Source organism: Drosophila mojavensis, unplaced genomic scaffold (assembly GCF_018153725.1).
Source record: "Drosophila mojavensis isolate 15081-1352.22 unplaced genomic scaffold, ASM1815372v1 contig_136, whole genome shotgun sequence".
NCBI classification, from domain to species: Eukaryota; Metazoa; Arthropoda; class Insecta; order Diptera; family Drosophilidae; genus Drosophila; species Drosophila mojavensis.
Genome location: NW_025318667.1, coordinates 3,444,768 through 3,463,300, shown reverse-complemented (window position 1 = coordinate 3,463,300; position 18,533 = coordinate 3,444,768). Strand labels below are relative to the sequence as shown.

At 44.9% G+C, this 18,533-nt stretch overlaps 4 protein-coding genes across 4 annotated transcripts; 1 reads left to right on the top strand and 3 right to left on the bottom strand.

Moving 5' to 3' along the window:
* Positions 1-421: 421 nt before the first annotated feature.
* On the bottom strand, positions 422-4,163 carry LOC6585414 (TBC domain-containing protein kinase-like protein). The gene is made up of 6 exons (XM_002011009.4): positions 3,836-4,163; positions 2,349-3,752; positions 1,490-1,696; positions 1,151-1,422; positions 786-1,082; positions 422-713 (listed from the first exon to the last, which is right to left on the bottom strand). Exons 1-6 carry the CDS (start codon positions 4,047-4,049, stop codon positions 609-611), a joined length of 2,499 nt encoding a protein of 832 aa, XP_002011045.1. The 5' UTR covers positions 4,050-4,163; the 3' UTR covers positions 422-608.
* A 305-nt stretch (positions 4,164-4,468) lies between these two features.
* Positions 4,469-8,826, top strand: LOC6585415 (heparan-alpha-glucosaminide N-acetyltransferase). The gene is made up of 6 exons (XM_002011010.4): positions 4,469-4,800; positions 4,876-5,003; positions 5,480-5,601; positions 6,618-6,792; positions 6,852-7,513; positions 8,297-8,826. The coding sequence occupies exons 1-6, from the start codon at positions 4,657-4,659 to the stop codon at positions 8,776-8,778; spliced, it is 1,713 nt and encodes a 570-aa protein (XP_002011046.1). The 5' UTR covers positions 4,469-4,656; the 3' UTR covers positions 8,779-8,826.
* A 125-nt stretch (positions 8,827-8,951) lies between these two features.
* On the bottom strand, positions 8,952-11,209 carry LOC6585416. Its single transcript, XM_044008840.1, is given in 3 exon segments — positions 8,952-10,091; positions 10,152-11,066; positions 11,122-11,209. Coding segments are annotated over 2 exon segments (1,833 nt in total). The 5' UTR covers positions 10,959-11,066; positions 11,122-11,209; the 3' UTR covers positions 8,952-9,065.
* Positions 11,210-16,099: 4,890 nt separating this feature from the next.
* On the bottom strand, positions 16,100-18,121 carry LOC6585417 (hornerin). Its single transcript, XM_002011012.4, has 2 exons — positions 17,919-18,121; positions 16,100-17,734 (listed from the first exon to the last, which is right to left on the bottom strand). The coding sequence occupies exons 1-2, from the start codon at positions 17,928-17,930 to the stop codon at positions 16,244-16,246; spliced, it is 1,503 nt and encodes a 500-aa protein (XP_002011048.1). The 5' UTR covers positions 17,931-18,121; the 3' UTR covers positions 16,100-16,243.
* Positions 18,122-18,533: the final 412 nt, after the last annotated feature.

The window sequence follows — 18,533 nt, the reverse complement described above, 5'->3', positions numbered from 1 at the left end:
TGCTCGACGTTAAATGTAAAAATATGAAAATAACATTTTTGACTTTTTTTACTGTTAATTTAAAAAATTTATTTAATTTTTATAAAATTTGATTCATGTATTTATTTATTTTTTTTTTAGTGGCTGTTTGTTATTCTAGATATAACATTAATTATTACATTACGAGCTTTGTTTAATATTTGTTGGATTAAAGCAAAAACTTTGCTGTGAATCCCCGCAAAAATTTATTTATTTATGTAGACATATAAATTTAAACAAATTTGTAATGCATTATATTTAAATAAAATTAAATATAAAGCTTAATTATTGATTTAACCACAAGCAGAAGCATTGTGAAACATACAATAATTATATATCTATATATGTATATGCATTATTTTTATGTTTCATATTTACATATGTATGTATGTAAAACCAATGATTTATATTAGGTGAATATGATTCGAGTGTAGTTTTATAAAACTTGAATAATACACGGACAATAAGCTTATTTAAACAGACATAATATACAAACTATATATGCATATATGTATATACAGACATACATATATACGTAAACAGGATTATAAAATAGTACAATAGGTTGGATATAGTATAGTATAGCCCGATCAATTCGAGATGAGTATATTTGGCTCAATTGAGTGTAGGACATTGAAGCCCTTGTGTAGAATGCAGGTGCGTAGGACGCCGCAGGTGACCAAAAATTGCGAGAACTGGAATATATGTACAGATGAGAATTGAGAGATGCATCAGATAGTTCTATATATATATATACTCAGACTGACCTCCACGGCATGCTGATGTATGTTGCTCACACAGACGACAATGCGTTGTCTCAGCTGCGCCTCGAGTTGGGGCACCTGCAACGCCTCGAGGCGCTGCTCTCCCAGCTGCACGGTAGCAAAGGGTATATTGATTGAATGGGGTACATGGACATGGCCGAACTCGACAACGCTACGCAAATCGATCAGGGCCAATTGTTCCGGTGCGTGCAGCAGCAGCTGATGCACATCCTTCGCGCTAATGCGCGGACACAGCTCCGACTGCAAATGCTGCAGCTCCACCTCCCCGGCGCCAATGTCCTGCAAAATCGAGGCAAAGACAAGTGTGAAATGAAATCGAATGGCAAAGGCGATTCACTTTCACCAACCAGAACATGTGGCGTCTGCACGCGCAGCGCATGCTGCCGATGGGTTATGCTCTTCGGTGTGCACTCGTACATCTTCTGGGACTCAATCACACAGCTCTCCATCACAATGTCGGGCAGGTCGGAGAAGAGCAGGATGCACTCATTGAAGCCAGAGTTGAGCAGCGTGCTCTTCAGCTGCTTCAATATGGCAACGCCAATGAAGAGCGGGTAGGAGCTGTCGCCCAGCATCAGCTTGTCCCATAGATGCAGAATCTTGTGCAGCGGAAAAACATCTGCAAGCAAGTCCAACAATCAGTCAATCAGCCAATCAGTCGGTTAGTCAATCCGGTGCAGACTTACGCGAGAACATGGTGAGAAACCAGGGAATGGCAAACAGCTCGGGTATAAAATTGATGCTGGCCAAATGCTGTGCCAGCAGCGGCTCATGGAATGCGCTCAGCTGAGAGAATTTACACAGATACTCCTTAATGATAGCCGAATTGTCCTTCAGAAAGAACCACTGCAGATACTTGGGTATAAAGCGGAACAGACTCAGGAATGCCATTTCTAAAAGACAAAAGAAACGAAATGGATTATATATATATATATGAATACATGGAGGAAAAAGAAACTAGTTAATCCTTAGATTTGTTTAACAATATAATCTACTTAGATTATTATAGACTATTTGCGAGTAGAATATCAGATAGCGTTATCTATTTATAGCTACCTATACTAGATGTACGCCTCTCTCAGGTATACCCTGTGTTGCTATATATACCCTGTGTGGCCTTTTACAGGGTATCAATAGCAAATACTCCTTACAATAGATTTTGCTTACACTTATCTAAGAATATAAAATACAAATAGCTTTAATTTATATGATAAACCCGCCTATAGCATTATTACAGGGTATGTGCAACGCGTGTTACAGTGCTAAGTTATAAATTGAATATATAATACAATACGCTAAAATATGCCCTAACATTAACATTTTATAGGGTATATTCAGCACTGACTGAGGGACTGATTTATATATAAAACTGAAGCCTCAGTACATATTCTAAATTCATTATAGAGATATATCTATATATATAATATACCCTATAACATTTACCAAATGATACCCTACAAATATCATTCATAATATTATACTCCATCTCTCTTTGTCGCTCTCGCTCTCAGTCTATCTCACTGCCTCTCTCTCTCTCCCGCTCACCTTCATTGTTAAAGTTGAGATAGAGAAATGGCGCAGTCAGCGAGTCGAGTCCCTGCCAGTAGACATACTGCGGATGGGCGGTCACCCAGGCCTTGAGCAGACGCTTCAGCTTGCGATGTCCGTCCGGCGAGGAGAGCAGCTCATCGTATTGATGACACCTCGGTATATCCACCTCGATCTGGCGATCCGTGCTGGTCGCTGTGAACTTATCTATTTTCGCGTAGCTCGCATTGGGCAAAACGCCCAGCAGAGCCGCCCAAATGGGACCGCGCAGCAGCGGCGGTATATCAATGGCTGCTTCGCGCTGCAGCTGCTCCGCCGTGTGCGGGTATCCATGGAGTAGGCGTGTGAAGAGACGCACACGACGAAATTGATATTCAATATCACGTTCCCTTATCAGCAGAGGCAGCTGCAGCTGCTGTTCCTGCTGTTGTTGTTGTTGTTGCTGCTGCTGCTGTTGTTGGCGCGGCACATGCAGCAGCGGAAAGTAGACGGTGGCTGGCAAGCGGCTGAGCCGCTGGAGCAGCGGCTGTAGTTTCAGCAGCACCACACGGTCGTCCATCAAATAGGATTGACTGCGCGGCGGGCAGACGCTGGCGCCGCTGAGTCGCACAATTTGGGGCAGCGCCAGGATTGGCGCTTCGCTGCGTATGAGACCCTCCTTTTTCAGCTCCGCTTGCACGTCGCCGCCGGCTAGCTGCCAGAGGTGATAGATCTGCGTCAGGGGGCAGCGCAGCAGCAACGGCACAGGCTCTGCCGATGCATCCGGCCGCATGGCCGGCGCCTGGCTCAGCTGGGCAAAGCAGGGATGCTGCAGCAATTCGGTGGGCAGCGGACGCTGGGCGGGCAGCACGCTCAGACAACGCTCGAGCAGCTCGCGCACCTCCTGCGGCAGCTGCTGGAACAGCTCCAGGCGCTGATGCTCACGTGCGATTTTCTCGACAACGCTGGCTTTGGCATTGCGCGCAAAGGCCAACACCTTCCAGGCAATGTTGCTCAGCTTCAGCTTGGGCCACAGCTCCGTTTGCAGTAGCTGTTCCAGCAGGAGCATCGCCCAGGCCCAGACGTCGCTCTTGATGTTGCCATTGACGCCGAGCAGACGCTCCGGCGCCATATAGCGCACATTGCCAATGGGAAAGGGCACATAGGCGCCGCCCTTGGTCATATGATGCATGCCATAGTTAAAGAGCTTCACCTGCACAGCATCTTCGCTGCCCTCCACGAGTATGTGACGCGGCTCCAGATTGTGGACGACCAGCCTCTGGGCATGCAACACAGCCAGCCCGCTGGCCACCTGATGGAATATGCGCAGTATATGTGTCTGTTTGATTGGTGTCTGTGCGTGCCGCTTCACATAATCCTCCAGTGTGCAGCCCACATATTCCGAGACGACAATGGTGCGCTCTAAAAGAAAGAAACGCTTGAGTAAATTCTGCTGTATGCAAAGCAGGGAAAGGAGTGGATGAGGTTGTGGGTCCTGCTGTTACCATGCTTGCCGCGCACCACATCCAAATACTGGCACAAATGCTCATGCTGCAGCTCCTTTAGCCGCTGGGAACGCCCTAAAATAGCAATCGAATTGGGTGTGAGGGGCAGGCCATTGCTGCCGCACACATCGCCCGGATGCAGACGGGCAAAGAAAGTGATGGCGCATAGGCGACGCGTCTCCGATTTGGTTAACGATGTGGCGCCAGCGGCCATTTGGTGGGGCAGGCAAAGAAAGCAGCGAACACAGCCAAGGAGGAGCAACAATTATTTCTTGGCCACTCAGCAGGGCAAATCAGCTGTTCTGTTATCGATAACAGTACGTTGTCAGCACTGCTTCGGCATTGAGCAACACTGCAACAAGTTTGTTTTGCTAATGCACTAAGTGTGTTAGCACCTACGACTTTATCAACTAATATGTCACACAGTTGCACATTGATATATGTATATGTATATATACATATATGCATATTCATTAAATATTAGCATTTATTTACTAATAACAAATAATAACTTTAATAATGAATGTTGTTTTTTTCTTTTCATTTTATGTGTTCTGCTTGTATATGTATATGTGGCAAAATATATCATACGGTAAGGGTATCTGAAAATCGCCATGCTAGACACATTCGCTTTGTTTGTTTTTATTGCGCACTCGAAATAGTTTCGATTTCGTTTTGTATACAAAAAAAGAGGCGTTGATATGGCAATTTTGTAGCCATTGGAGCGCAGTTAGTCGTCAACGGCGCACTGCACTGCAAACAATTGCCAAATTGAATAAATTGAATTTAATTTACAATCGCAACGCAACTAGTCACAAGGAATGTCGTTTCTGGTGGAGTACACGGAGCCCCATTGGCGGGATCTGGATATGCGTGCCCTGCGCGTCGATCAGGCTTATATGTATTTGCATTCGGAGTATGCCGAGGACAGTTATCTGTATACCCTGTCCGATGAGTGCTATACGGTATGTTAACACTTGCACACATTCATTTCCCGCTGCATTTCATCTTTTAAAGAGCTTTTGTTGTTGTTGTTTCAGTGTCCATTTGCCAAAGTGAAAGCTCTGCCCTCAGCTGAGTCGGTGGAACCGTTAAAGCTCAGCACCGCTTACCCGTTGAGTTTCAAAATTTATGCACACGATCAGGGTCACTATGCCTACGAGAATGCGTATGTGTTGCAATTGGTGTGCGTGTGTGTATGTGTGTGTGCCTTACAGCGTTCTAGAGATGGCCACGTTTGATGTTCATCGTTAATCTAGTGCCGATCAAGCGCGAACCAATACAGGTTTTTGAAAATACCATAAACAAATTTTATGCGTGCAAATTGTTAAATTTGCTATAAGCAACTCTATTGCATATTCATCTTATATAATAATCATATTTGCATATTCCGTGATTGGCTTTCGTGTCTCGTTCAGCACACGCCCATCACTACCACGACGCTTATACATATGCTTTCTGCTTATGCATAATCTTTATAGCTCCGGCTCCAATTGCAATAATATCATCATGACATCTGTTTACACGCCATTCTTATGCCTAAACGTTGTGTGTGTGTATGAATGTATGAGTGTGTGTGTGTGGCTGTTTGCATTTAATGCTTATTCACTTGATTTCTCTTTCATTCGTCCGCTCCCCTTGCAGCTCGGCTTTGTGTGCGCTGCGGCGCAGCGATCTACAAGAATTCGGCGTATATAACCTCACACTTCTGGCCAATGGCAGCTGCAGCTTCAGCGTCGACAAACCCGGCGTTCCCATTAATTACGGTGAGTATCGATTTCAATCTAATCGCTAACATCATGTATGTACATATAATACTTATCGTACTGATTGTTGATACATACTTAAAACGAAACTTGTTCATTTGCCATTCATTCTCAAGCCTTTCTCTCTCACTCACGTTAATGTTTTTTGTAGGCTTGTACCTAAACACTTTGAGAGCCCGTTACTAATCGATTCATTGTCGTCCCTTATGTTGACTTCTTAAACGATTTACTGGCAATGTGTCATAGCCAAACTGCAGTCCATCTATGCTACGTACATATGTACATATGTATACATGCTTACACATGTTTCATTCATTCTTAGTTGTTACAAAACAGCAATGAATCTCAGCAATAGTAATAGCTGCAGCTTTGTTGTTTCTCTCCTTGGCACTTCAATTTGTATATCGCATTCGTAAACGTGCTTGAATATTGTGTGTATATATGTAAGCTCTAGATATGTATGTATGTACGTTTGTCGTGCTCTCTAAAATACTTTACTAAATGTTAGACTGGTTTTCGTAAACGTTTATGTTTATCTCTCTCTAATTCTACCTCACTGTCTCTCTCTGTCTTTTTCTCTCTATCTCTCTCTCTCTCTCTGCCTTTAAAAATGTGTTAATGGCAAGAATTTAAGAAATATCTGTTTTGATATCGTCTCTCCTCTTTCCCTCTCTCTCAAATTATCTTTCATTCCTTTTCACTCTCTTTCGCTATGTCGCCGTCTCTCTCTCTCTCTCTCTCTCTCTATCCAACTCTTTTTTGTTATTTTTCAGTCTCTCTTTCGCTCTGTCACCCTCTCTCTCTCTCTCTCTCTCTCGGTTTCTAAATCCGTTTCATTCTCTTTCACTCTCTCTCTCCCTATTTCGTAAATGTTTTACTGGCTGCTTTATTTTCTAAAATTTATTGCTCTATTAATAAATAAGTATATTTACATACACATCTGTTAACTGATTATCTAGATTCATAAATATTTTACTGACTCAACTTCAACTCTACTCTACTCTATTCCCGTGCAGCATTCCTCTCTGTCTTTGTGCTGGTCGCCTCGCTGCTAATCCTTCTGAAGCTCGTTAGCTGCGCCTGGAAACGTTACCGGTACGATGAGGCAGCTGCCGTGGCGGACAGCATTGGCGATGCAGCGGCGAAGGCGACGCAGCGCCAGCGAATGCGCAGCCTGGACACATTCCGCGGGTAAGCAGCTGAGATACCCTGTAAAATGGAATCGATCTTGTTTCATAGCCCCGTTGCAGCCTTTCGATTGTCCTGATGATATTCGTGAATAGCGGCGGCGGCGGCTACAGCTGGATTGAGCACGCTGCTTGGAATGGACTCCATCTGGCCGATATCGTCTTTCCCACCTTCCTCTGGATCATGGGCGTCTGCATACCACTGTCGATCAAGGCGCAACTGGGGCGTGGCATCAGCAAGCCAAGAATCTGTTTGCGCATCGTTTGGCGCGCCTGCAAACTGTTTGCCATCGGACTCTGCCTGAATTCAACGAACGGCCCCCAGCTGGAGCAACTGCGTCTCATGGGCGTACTGCAGCGCTTCGGCATCGCCTATCTGGTGGCCGGCGTGCTGCACACGATCTGCAGCCGGCGCGACTACCTGAGTCCACAGCGTGCCTGGCAGCGCGCCATCTACGACATCTGCCTGTTCAGCGGAGAGCTGGCCGTGCTGCTCGCCCTGATAGCCGCCTACTTGGGCTTGACATTCGGCCTGCGCGTGCCGGGCTGCCCGCGCGGCTACCTCGGTCCGGGCGGCAAGCACAACAATGCAGCCGATCCCAATTGCATTGGTGGCGCCGCCGGCTACGTGGATCGCCTAATCCTGGGCAATGCGCACATCTATCAGCATCCCACGGCCAAATTTGTTTACGATGCGTCGGCCTTTGATCCGGAGGGAGTATTTGGTAAGGCTTTGAGTTCCATGATGGAGCATCATCACTGTGTGTAATAGTTACTTTCTGTCCCGCTGTGCAACCCATTCTCCATTTGATCTTTCTCTCTCTCTCTCTCCCTGTCATTCTGTCTATCTATCCCACCTCTCTCTGACTCTTTGTACCTGCATCTTTAAATACATCTCTGGTTATACACCGTCTTTCCACTTTTTCTGTCTACATCTCTTTTACAATCTCCTCTCTCTATCTCGTATACTCCTTGTATCCTTCTCAACATTTATAATTTTACAAACCTCCCGCTCATTCACTCTCTCTTTCTCTCTCTCTCTCTCTCTCCCTCTCTCTCTCTCTCTCCCTCCCTCTCTCTCTCTCTCTCCCTCTCTCTCTCTCTCTCTCTCTCTGTGCCTCTTTCTCTCTCTCTCTCTCTCTATGTGCCTCTTTCTCTCTCTCTCTCTGTTCATGTGCCTCTTTCCCTCTTCTCTCTGTAAATTTGCCTCTTTCTCCCTCTCTACTTTCTCTTGTTCCTCTATTCTCATTCTCTACTTTTCATTAATCTTTTCATCGTATCTCTGTCCCTTTCCCGTTCTCTCCCTCTCCTGTTCACTCCCTCACTCTATCATCCTATTCCTCTTCCACTCTCTATTTCGTTTACTCCCACTGCTCCTTCTCCACATGCTCCCTTGCTCTCTCTCCATATACTCCCGCTCTCTCTCACGCTATCTCCCTCTCTAATTGCTCCACTCATATATATGCACATATGTATATGTGTGTGATATTTCCCCTCTCCATTCACAGGCTGCCTTTTGAGCATTGTACAGGCGATGTTGGGCTGCTTTGCTGGCGTCACGCTGCTGGTGCATGTCACGTGGCAGGCACGACTGAGACGCTGGCTGCTGGGCGCCACGCTCTTGGGTGTGCTGGGCGGTGCTCTGTGTGGCTTCTCCAAGGAACATGGCATCATTCCAGTCAACAAGAATCTCTGGTCGCTCTCGTTTGTGTTCGTCACTGTGGCCTTGGCACTGGTGCTGCTCTCGGTGCTCTACTATGTGGTGGATGTGCGCCAGCTGTGGTCCGGCTCTCCGTTCACAGAGTGCGGCATGAATGCCATCATTATGTATGTCGGCCACACGGTGATGCACAAAATGTTGCCCTGGCATTGGCGGATCGGCGCAATGAATACGCATTTTCTGCTGCTGCTGGAGGCGGTGTGGAATACGCTAATCTGGATGGGCATTGCTCTCTATCTGGATGCGCGACAATTCTATTATAGTCTATAAGCATATCGAATTTATCAACTAAATATATGTATGTACATATGTTTCTAATCGAAACCATCTGCTCAATGCGCTCTTCTCATGTCATGAACCAGTTCAGCTGAACCGTTTCATGAGCGGCCTGAAGCCCAGCTTGGCGAATGAACTAGTTTTTGCATGAGGGAAATAGACATACCTAGGGTGACCATTTGAATGTATTTCAAATTTCTTCAATCACAACTGAAATGATTTTTTACAAGTTTAGCTAGACATGAAGTTAACAATATAATTACAGGTATTATTCCAATTATTTACTTGGATAGAAACCAGCGCTGAAGTCGCACCGATCGCACCGAGAGCAGCTCCAGGCAAAAGATAAGCGTGCTGAGCAGCAAACCAATCAGAATCAAGATGAATATCACGTAGAGCTCCTGTATGCCAAATAGTCGGAAGCTCAATTGCGTTGCTCGTATTTGGCTCTCGTCTAGCTCCCAGCGTGCCCATATGGCCAGCAGTCCCACGGAGCGCATCCACATGATCTCCTCGTTGAAGGCGTCGATCAGAAAGGAATGCTTCCTCAGGTACATCGTCAGCTGCAGATCGATCACATCCTGCGCAATGATCTCGAAGTGATTCGCCTCCCGCTGCTGCGACTGAGCCTCCGCAGTGTACGCACTCAATCGGTTGTACATGAGAAAGATGTCTTGCACAGTCGCTGCCACCTGCCGTTTGTCCCGTGGACGCGCAGCCAGATAATGCAGAGGCTGCATCAGGTCGCCGTTGACATCGACCAGGTGGTAACGCATCTGTTGCACCGTGGATATTTCGGAGAGGGCATCGTGTATGCTAGCCGATAGCACCACCGTATAGTTGTGGGCCACCAGCTCCTCGATGGACTGCGGCAGCCTGTTCAGCTGATGCGTGCGTATCAAATGGTAGAGCATGCCCTGGTAGACGGTGCGTATGAGCAATGTGTAGAACATCAACATGATGCAGTAGACACTCTTGGCAATGGAGCTCGACAGCTGCAGCATCGGCATGCCCACAAAGATGAGCTCCAGATTGAGCAGGATGGAGCTCTGCTCCCTCAACTGCAGCAGCCGATCCATAGTGAGCAGCAGCACAATGGACATGGCGAAGACGACGACAAGGCCCAGCCAAATGGAGGTGGGATACGGATAGAAGAAGATGTCCAGGGAGCTCAGCTCGTAGCTGGCGCTCAGGACACCAAAGCGAACGCTCGTCTGGTGATAGTTGTGGGTCGATGTGGCCGAGATGCTGTTGGCCACCGTCTGGCGAACGCCACCGATGCACAAATCCGCTTGGTCACGTTGCAGCTAGAGACCGAAGACGGTAAGCATTAAAAAAAGAGAACGTTGGGATTGACAAACATTTACCATTTGCAGCATTTTGTTGGTGAACAATTCCTGTCCATGAGGCAGCTGCTGCACTTGAATGCTCAAGTTGAGCCTGGCAATGAATGTCTGCAAGAGGCGACCTTCCAGGCCGCCCGTGATGCGCGTGCCCTCTAGCTAAATGAACGGCGGCATGTGCAACAATGCGGCACGCAGGGGGCAGCCATAGAAGTTGCGCAGCTTCGGCGGGAAGAGCTGGGGATTGAGCATCTGGCTGCCGTTATACCGATTTATCAGCTGGGGCGTCGTATCTGCACAGCTCTCGGGCCCGAATGGCAGGTACGTGTAAAGCAGGATGTCGCCATTGGCGCGCTGCACCTGGACGTTGCAATTGATGAGCTGGTGGCGCCAGCAATGCTCGAAGATGCGACGCATCTCGCCTTGTAGCAGGCGATCGCGTGCTTGCAGAAAGATGTAATAGTACTCGTTGTAGTTGTACTCCTTGGAATAGGCCTCCACCTCGATCTCCGCAAAGGCCGCATAGGAGTCCGTGAAGATGAGATTGTAGTGCCGGCGACCCGGAACGAATTTACGCAGCATGCCCTGCTCCACAGTGACTATCTGGAGCGGGGCTATGCCCCAGCCGCGAAAGAGTATGCTCATCATCTCGTTGTAAAAGTTGCACGTGTGATTGTTGCGGCAGCAGAGGGTCAGCACCAGCGACGGCGTCACGCTCATAATGTGAATGTGGACTACGTGCAGCAGGGCTCGCGCCACATACTCATTGATTTGGTTCATCTGCTGCCCGGACAAGTCCTGATACGACTGAAATAGCTGTGATATGTTCATTTCCGTGCCGATTCTGAAGCTCAACTGGCTCTAGCAATGGCATTGGGCCCGCACCAGAGTCAAAAAAGCTTTGGCCAAAGTTTTGTTTGTCTTTTCTCATTAATTGAGCTGTAAGTGGTTTATGATTAATGATGGAAAAAGTATTTCAGGATATTGTGGATACTAGGTGCTATAGTTGTTTTGAGTTTACGTCATATTTCTCGCTGTTTCTTTTTCATTTTGTGCCTTGCAGTTGATGGCGTTGATTTTACAGTTATATTCGAAAATTGCATTGATTGCTCCTCGAGCGCAGCCAACTTGACGCTGTAAGGACTCCAGTGCTGCCAGACTGTTCGCCATCCCGTTTGCCGCCAAGTCATAAATTTGAATGTGAGTTTGATTTGAATGCAGACTCTCCAATTAGGCAAATGCTCTTGTTTACAAATTTGACAAATTTATGTAAATTTCTGTAATATATTAAGGTGTGGAATTTCATTGTCACGCACGGGCTTAGCTATTGTTATCGCCTGGCCATTTCTTGACCTGTCTTAACTCGAGCACTGAATATGCGCCAAGCCACACACACAAAAGCACACACAACATCCAAGCACAGTTACTTTTTCCCACAGTTTTTCAAAGCTAATTATAATAACCGATACAAAAGATAAAACGAATATTTCTTTGAGACGCTTTAAGTTATGTTGGACATTATGTAATTAGTCTGAGCCGGCGCAAGAGAGAAAGGAAGAAAGAATGAAAGATATGTAGAAAGAGAGAGAGAGAGAGAAAGAAAGTCAGAGAGGGAGAGAAATAATAGGCAATTATATGTGTCTAGCAAATGATCTCCTCAAAGAACTAATCAGCTTTCGATCATTGTATACCCCTTAAAATTTCAATAAATCTTTCATAGTTTTCAAAGACTGCCTTGAAACGAGCATACCCCATTCCGCACAAGACAGTTGAATATAATAAAAAAGTGAATGTAAAGCCTCCACATTAGCAACATGTAAATAATGGACATAAAAAAATGAAATGCTATTTCTCTCTCTCTCTCTTTCTCCCGTTTCTCCTCCCTCTCATTTCTTTTCTCTTTTCTAATCTTTCTTTGCGCTCTAAACATGCTGAAATGAACAAACAGGGCAGCAGCTGAAACACGACTACTATATACCCTGAATAAAAAGTGATTGTACCTACCCGACTTGTATATACCCTGTAAACCGGCTTGATTAGAGCAATTTCATATAATTCCAAAGAAAAACATCTTTTGACTGGTTGTCAAATTTGACAGGTGTCTAAGCATTGATTTTCAAATATTACAGGGTATTTTCTCTCTCTCTCTCTTTCTCCCGTTTCTCCTCCCTCTCATTTCTTTTCTCTTTTCTAATCTTTCTTTGCGCTCTAAACATGCTGAAATGAACAAACAGGGCAGCAGCTGAAACACGACTACTATATACCCTGAATAAAAAGTGATTGTACCTACCCGACTTGTATATACCCTGTAAACCGGCTTGATTAGAGCAATTTCATATAATTCCAAAGAAAAACATCTTTTGACTGGTTGTCAAATTTGACAGGTGTCTAAGCATTGATTTTCAAATATTACAGGGTATTTTTAAGGCACATCGGCTACGCAATTGTTAGGACTCATACAAACCAAAGCACTTACCAGTTTGCCTTAACAACCAACAAAGCACTAACCGCAGCAAATGAAATAAGTGCGTGCTCTGGCGGGGCATGCACGCCCAACAGATACCCTATAAATCTTCTATACGTAGCTGTGCTAGACTAGAAACTACTGCTTACTACAGTCTCAATTTGCAGATATTGGAGAGTTTGAGTAGATTAAAAAAAAATCGATATTTATCGATGTTGAGTTATCGATACAAATCTAGTTTTTAATTAATACAATATTCACTATAAGAGTTAACTGTTTTTATTGCTTACATACATACACAAAAAACAATATGCCAATCACTAATCTTAGTTCACATTTTACAGGGTATAATTACTTAACACCTCATTGTAAATGTGGCTGGCAGGTGCATGCCACAGGTCACAGGTGCCAACAATGACAGCACAAAAGAGACTAGGGTGGTCAATGGAGATTAGTTATCAACGCATATACCCTATAAATTATATCTTTTATCATATTGTGCGCATTGTTTTGGATTGTATGTCTATTTTATGGGTCTTGGAGCTGTCACATTGGTCAAATGAGCAAGAAAATTTGAAAATTATCGTATTTATTGTTTAATGAAGGAGGGAGAGGGAGGGAGGGAGGGAGGGAGAGAAGGGGCGAGCAGGGGTATAGGCGTGCCAAGTGCTGTGCCTCAATGAACTTGTTGACATACAAAAATATATATGTTTCTTTTTCTTCTTCTGCTTCTTTGTCTATTTCTTTTGAAGAAAGATTAAAAACTTTCGGCGCCGATGATGAAATGATGTAAGCGATAGCTGACGAAATCGAAACAGCGCGAATTGCATATACCACGCTTTTATATACCCTGTAATCATATACAATCTGAAGGAGGTGTAAGTGCTAAGTGTATGTGTACTAAATAAAACTATCCTAACGAGTGCCAGTCCAACTGAACTCAGGAACTATAAGAGCTGGAACTGATGAATTTTGATATGCGATATTTTTATTCGGTATTCTATTTCAATTTAGATATTGAGAGATGTGCATGTAGTGTAGAACTATGTACGCCTAGAAGGCAGTGGAGTATCTTCTAGTTGGGCACTCCCGACTACAGCGTTTTTAACTGTTTTTCATTTAATTTAATTTGGGTTATTCATTTGCAAATTAGTCACACGTCTTGACGTAAATTGTTATTTAATTAAGCAAAAAATATAAATTAAATAAATATGCTTAACTACGCATTGTCACGTTCTTAACGCAGATTCTCGCGATGGTGCGTGGGCGCATTAAAAGAAGAAGAAGAAGAAGAAGCAAAACAAATAATAAACCAAACAAGGTCAAAGCTGAGTGTAGAGCTGACCCTGAAACTTGAGACAATTTACAAATGATATAATTTCATGCAAAGAGAAACTTGAAAATCTGATGAGAAAACACATTTTTAACACAAATAATACGGAATTTGTTAGGTATTTTACAGCACTGTAAATTTTTAAATTAATTATAAATCATATTTGTTGTGTCCAAAATAGATATAGAATAAATTCCATGGGAAATATTTAATTGTACAGCACTTGTGTGTTATTTTACAACACTGTTTTGCTTGAAATCTAGCTATAAATCAATTTTAGTGCAAAATTTAACTAAATAAAACTTGCTTACTTGGAGGATTTCTGACTTCTCTATTTAGTGTTAACTTTGCAAGTTTTTCAACACTGATTTCGAGCTCTTTATAAATTTGATACACTTACGCCAGGGCAAAAAGAAAGCTCCAATTTATTGATGCATATGAAAGTGAAATTTCTATCCGAAGGGTTTTTCCTTGCGAATAGATTTCCCAACACTGGTCGTTGAACCTGCACTTGCTGCTGCCAACTTTCGCACGGTTGGCATCTTCAAGTGGCCAGGCCGGCAAACCACCCAGCGATTCACCTGACCAGACCAAATCAATCCGCAGGCGGAGCACAAGTGCAGCGCGTCATGAAAACTAAATGCGAAATCGCGCTGTCAAGTTCGTTGCCTAAGTCTTTCGTTTTTTTTTCTCCTTTGTTTTTATCGTTGTTTCATTTTCTGTTAATTGTTGTTGCTTAAGCTGTTGTTGTTGTTGTTGTTGTTGCTGGTCAAATGCCAAAAAACACATTCATCGTTCAAGTGTTCATCCTTTCACTTTCCGCAGCTGATGTGGGTCAGCACTGTGGCCAGGATCAGCTTTCGCATTGCATAAGTAGGAGATAAAGCTGACGGTGAAGCAGAAGCAGCAGAGCTGAAGGCAACAGAAGCTGACAATGCAGATAAATATGATTAATAATCCCCCTCAACGCAGTGACATAATTTTATAGCCTCTTAAAACGCATCACGCGTCAGATCATTGACCAGATTATGCCAATGCGATGCCAAGTGCCTTTCAGATACAAAACGGATTCGATATGGGAATAGGAAAAATTTTTACGTGTATATGTAAATAAATAATAAAAATTATAAATACTATAATAAAAAGATATTATAATATAATAATAAATAAAAAACTTGTAAATTAAAAAAATATGTTTATATTTATTTCTATAGATTAAACAAACGCATATAATACCTGACAACATACTATCGATAATCATCCATTATTGACTGTAAAATAAAATCTGAAAAATCGATATGAGTTAAAAAAAAAAAAAAATACAAAATCAATGAAGGCATAGGAACAGATTCGAAAAATATCGATTAAAATCACAAAATCGATAAAAATCGATTACAACATGAATTTTCGATTAATTACATTCAGAGCATTCTGGTGACATATGAATGAATTCAATCATATTAGAGTCGAGTCCCGTTAATTCGATATGACAAGGGGATCAATTTTTTAGATTTACACAGATTCAATTCAAATTATCGAGAACTAATTTTTTCAAGGCGATCGAATTTATTTCGATTTATCGCGATGCAAATTATAGAGACTCGACTGTATTTGCAAATACTCCAAAATAATGCAATATTAATGAAGGAAAGTATATCAAATGCTTCTAGTACTCAAAGCCAGATGAATACGTTCATTCAAGAATTTACTTGATTCTGTTTCGCTTCAATTGTACTCCAGTGATATATTGAATTCGAGTGAAAGGAAATCGTACAACTGATTAAAGAACTAGCGATGAATACGTCGAGTTATTCGCCAATTTGATTTGGAAATTAGATTAAAGTCACTCCACACTCGTTCGATTTGCACTTTCAGTGGAAAGCTTTTCACGTATTCCACACGGATGCCATTCGGATGTAATGCGTTCAGTGAATTTGTCTAATTGGCCATTCCGTTAACGTTTCAATAATTTCTCGCACTTGCTCCACATGCGAATCCAGCGACTTCACACGCTTTCAAAATAAAAAGCGAAACGAATTGAGAAAACCCAAATCAAATGTGTATATATATGTATATGTATCTATCTATATATACATCCGACTTTGATGAGCTGCGCATGCTAAAGAGATCGATTGAAAGTCTGTAAAGCAGAGTCAAAGTGAGAGGGGGCGTGGCTATGTTTCAAATTGCTTTTATTGGACGAGCGCTCCATTTGGCATAAACTTAGACAAAATCTACATGAATATGATATATATAAAAAAAAAATCAGAGATATATATGTAGGTGTATAGAGAGATATTATAAATAGTTGTGAATAATTTAGTGGTAGTTGTGCGTGGGCGGCAAATAGGTGGAGTCTGGCTCGAAGATGGGCGTGGCCGAGTCACCAGACTGGCCGGGCGCGCCGTAGAGGACCGCCGGACCCGGGGCCGCATAGTCGTAGCCCGTTGCCGTGGGCGGCTGCAAATACTGTGTGGTGGGCGTGGCGTAGTCAGAATAACCCAGACTCGACTCGTGCTTGGCGCCGAGGAAGGCGCTGGGCTTGAACGGCGCCTTGGCCAGCTCAGCGACCAGCTCGTTGTTATCCTCGTGCTGATGGATATCCGTGTTGAGGGCCAGCGGCTTGCTGGACGTATAGCTGAAGTGGCCCAGACCCTTGTGGCCTAGCGCATAGGCCGGTGTCTGCTGCTCCGTGTGGCTCTTCTCCGCCGGCAGCTGTTGCTCCTCGTGATGCAGCTCATGGTGCTGCTGCGGCTGCTGATGCTCCTCCTCCGGCTGGCCGTGCTCATAGCCAGCCAGCAGCGGCACGCCGTAGCTGTTCAGCGGCTGCTTGGCATAGTGCTGCAGGCTAGGCGGCTCATAGCTGTAGCCCAAGTTCTGTTCATGGTCCAAAGACGGCGCAAAGCTCAAGCCGTGGCTGCTGCTGCTGCCGCCGCTGCTACTGCTGCCCAGGCTAAGCGGATGACCGTGACCAAAGCTGATGCCATGGGAGGATCCTCCGCTGCCGAGGCTGCCAAGGCTGCTGAGGCTGTTGCTGCCCAAGCTTCCGCTGCTTCCGCTGCTGCTATAGCTGGGCGTGGTCAGCAAATAGGTGGTGCTGCTGCCGCCATGCTGCTTGTGCGAGGCGCCGCCCAGCAGGCTCAAGTAGCTAGGGGATCCGCCATGGCCAGAGTACTTGTAACCACTATGACCCTGTTGGCCAAAGCCATGACCCCCGCTGCTGCCGCCGCCGCCGCCGCCGCCGCCGTTGCTGGTGTGCACAATGTAGGTTTCCACCTTGGGAGGACGCTGATGATAGCTGGGGCCAGGGCCAGCAGCAGGTCCGCCAGCCAGACTCGAGGAGCTAATGTACACGGGACGTCCATGACCATGATAGGAGCCTAGCGATTGATATGTGTGTGGCTGATGGCTGTAATGATGATGCTGCTGATGACTGTGATAGGGCTGATGATGATGATGCAGCTGCGGCTGCTGATAATGATGATGAAGCGGGCCCTGATGGCTGCTGTCCGTGTCAAGGCTGGCAAAGTCAAAGCCGCTGCTGGCGGCCAGCCCATTGCCATGCAAATGGGCATAGGTGCTCTCATAGCCGCCCGAGCTGGCAGCGGGCGGCAAATATTTGTGTGAGGGCCCATGATAGAGGCCGCTGCCGAAGCTCAGGCCAGCATCGCGCTTCAGCTTGGTGGACTGAGCTTGTTTTTGCTGCTGTTGCAGCGGCTGCGGCTGTTGCTGCGACTGCTGCTGCTGCTGCTGTGGCTGCTTAGCGGCGGCAAAGACGCACAAAGCGCATATGAAAAGCGCGCGCGAAAACTGCATTAGAAATTGAAAATTTTCGTTTTTAATTTGTGTTGCAAATTCGGCAAAGCATTTAGAAATTTATGTGATCAGTGCGCAACAACAGTTGCGGTATTTGGTATAAATCTCTAAATACTATTCAAGGATTAAACGCGTTAGTGCATTATTTAAATTTCATTTGTCGTTTCACAACACTTACAGCGAACTGCATTTTCGGGGTGCACGTCAAAAAATACCAAACAAAAAAATTGAAGCTCAGCAAATGCTGGGCTGATCTATTTATGTCCTTTCGTTCACTTGCTCTCACTCTCTAGCTCTTTCTCTCTCTCTGTTTTGGTCGATCTAAGTCGCGTTTATTCCACAAGCGCTGCGCGTCGAATGTTGACGACCTCTGCGCCGGCCAACCCTTTTATACGCGGCCTCTGCAGCAAATCGCTTGTCATTGCGCACGTCTGCGCTGGCGTCGCAGCTAACTTGACGCAGCGGCGTCGGCGGCGATGCGAAAAGCGCCAACTCGACGCGGCATATTTGTTGCTGCCCATTTTGCATATGAACTAAACCGATTTTTGGCTTTTGCTTCGCTTTGGTTTACCGCTAACCGTCTCTTCTTACTCGCACTCGCACTCGCACTCGCACGCGCACTCTCACTCTTGTTTGGGTCGGTGTGTGGCGCACGCTTGGCGGACATGACTCTGGACCGTTGCCTTGGCACAGTGGGGCATCCCTAATTGCGTCTGTTATTAATGCTTATTCTTCGTAAATATACGTTTAGTTCAATGTGAAACGTTTTATAATTTATATTTAGATAGTATGT

Coding starts and splice junctions, on each gene's coding strand:
- LOC6585414 (XM_002011009.4), bottom strand. CDS start 4,049: ATGGCCGCTGGCGCCACATCGTTAACCAAATCGGAGACGCGTCGCCTA. Junction 1,083..1,150: donor TGCAGACGCCACATGTTCTG/GTTGGTGAAAGT, acceptor TCGATTTTGCAG/GACATTGGCGCCGGGGAGGT. Junction 714..785: donor TACATCAGCATGCCGTGGAG/GTCAGTCTGAGT, acceptor CATATATTCCAG/TTCTCGCAATTTTTGGTCAC.
- LOC6585415 (XM_002011010.4), top strand. CDS start 4,657: ATGTCGTTTCTGGTGGAGTACACGGAGCCCCATTGGCGGGATCTGGAT. Junction 4,801..4,875: donor TGTCCGATGAGTGCTATACG/GTATGTTAACAC, acceptor TTGTTGTTTCAG/TGTCCATTTGCCAAAGTGAA. Junction 6,793..6,851: donor AGCCTGGACACATTCCGCGG/GTAAGCAGCTGA, acceptor GCCCCGTTGCAG/CCTTTCGATTGTCCTGATGA.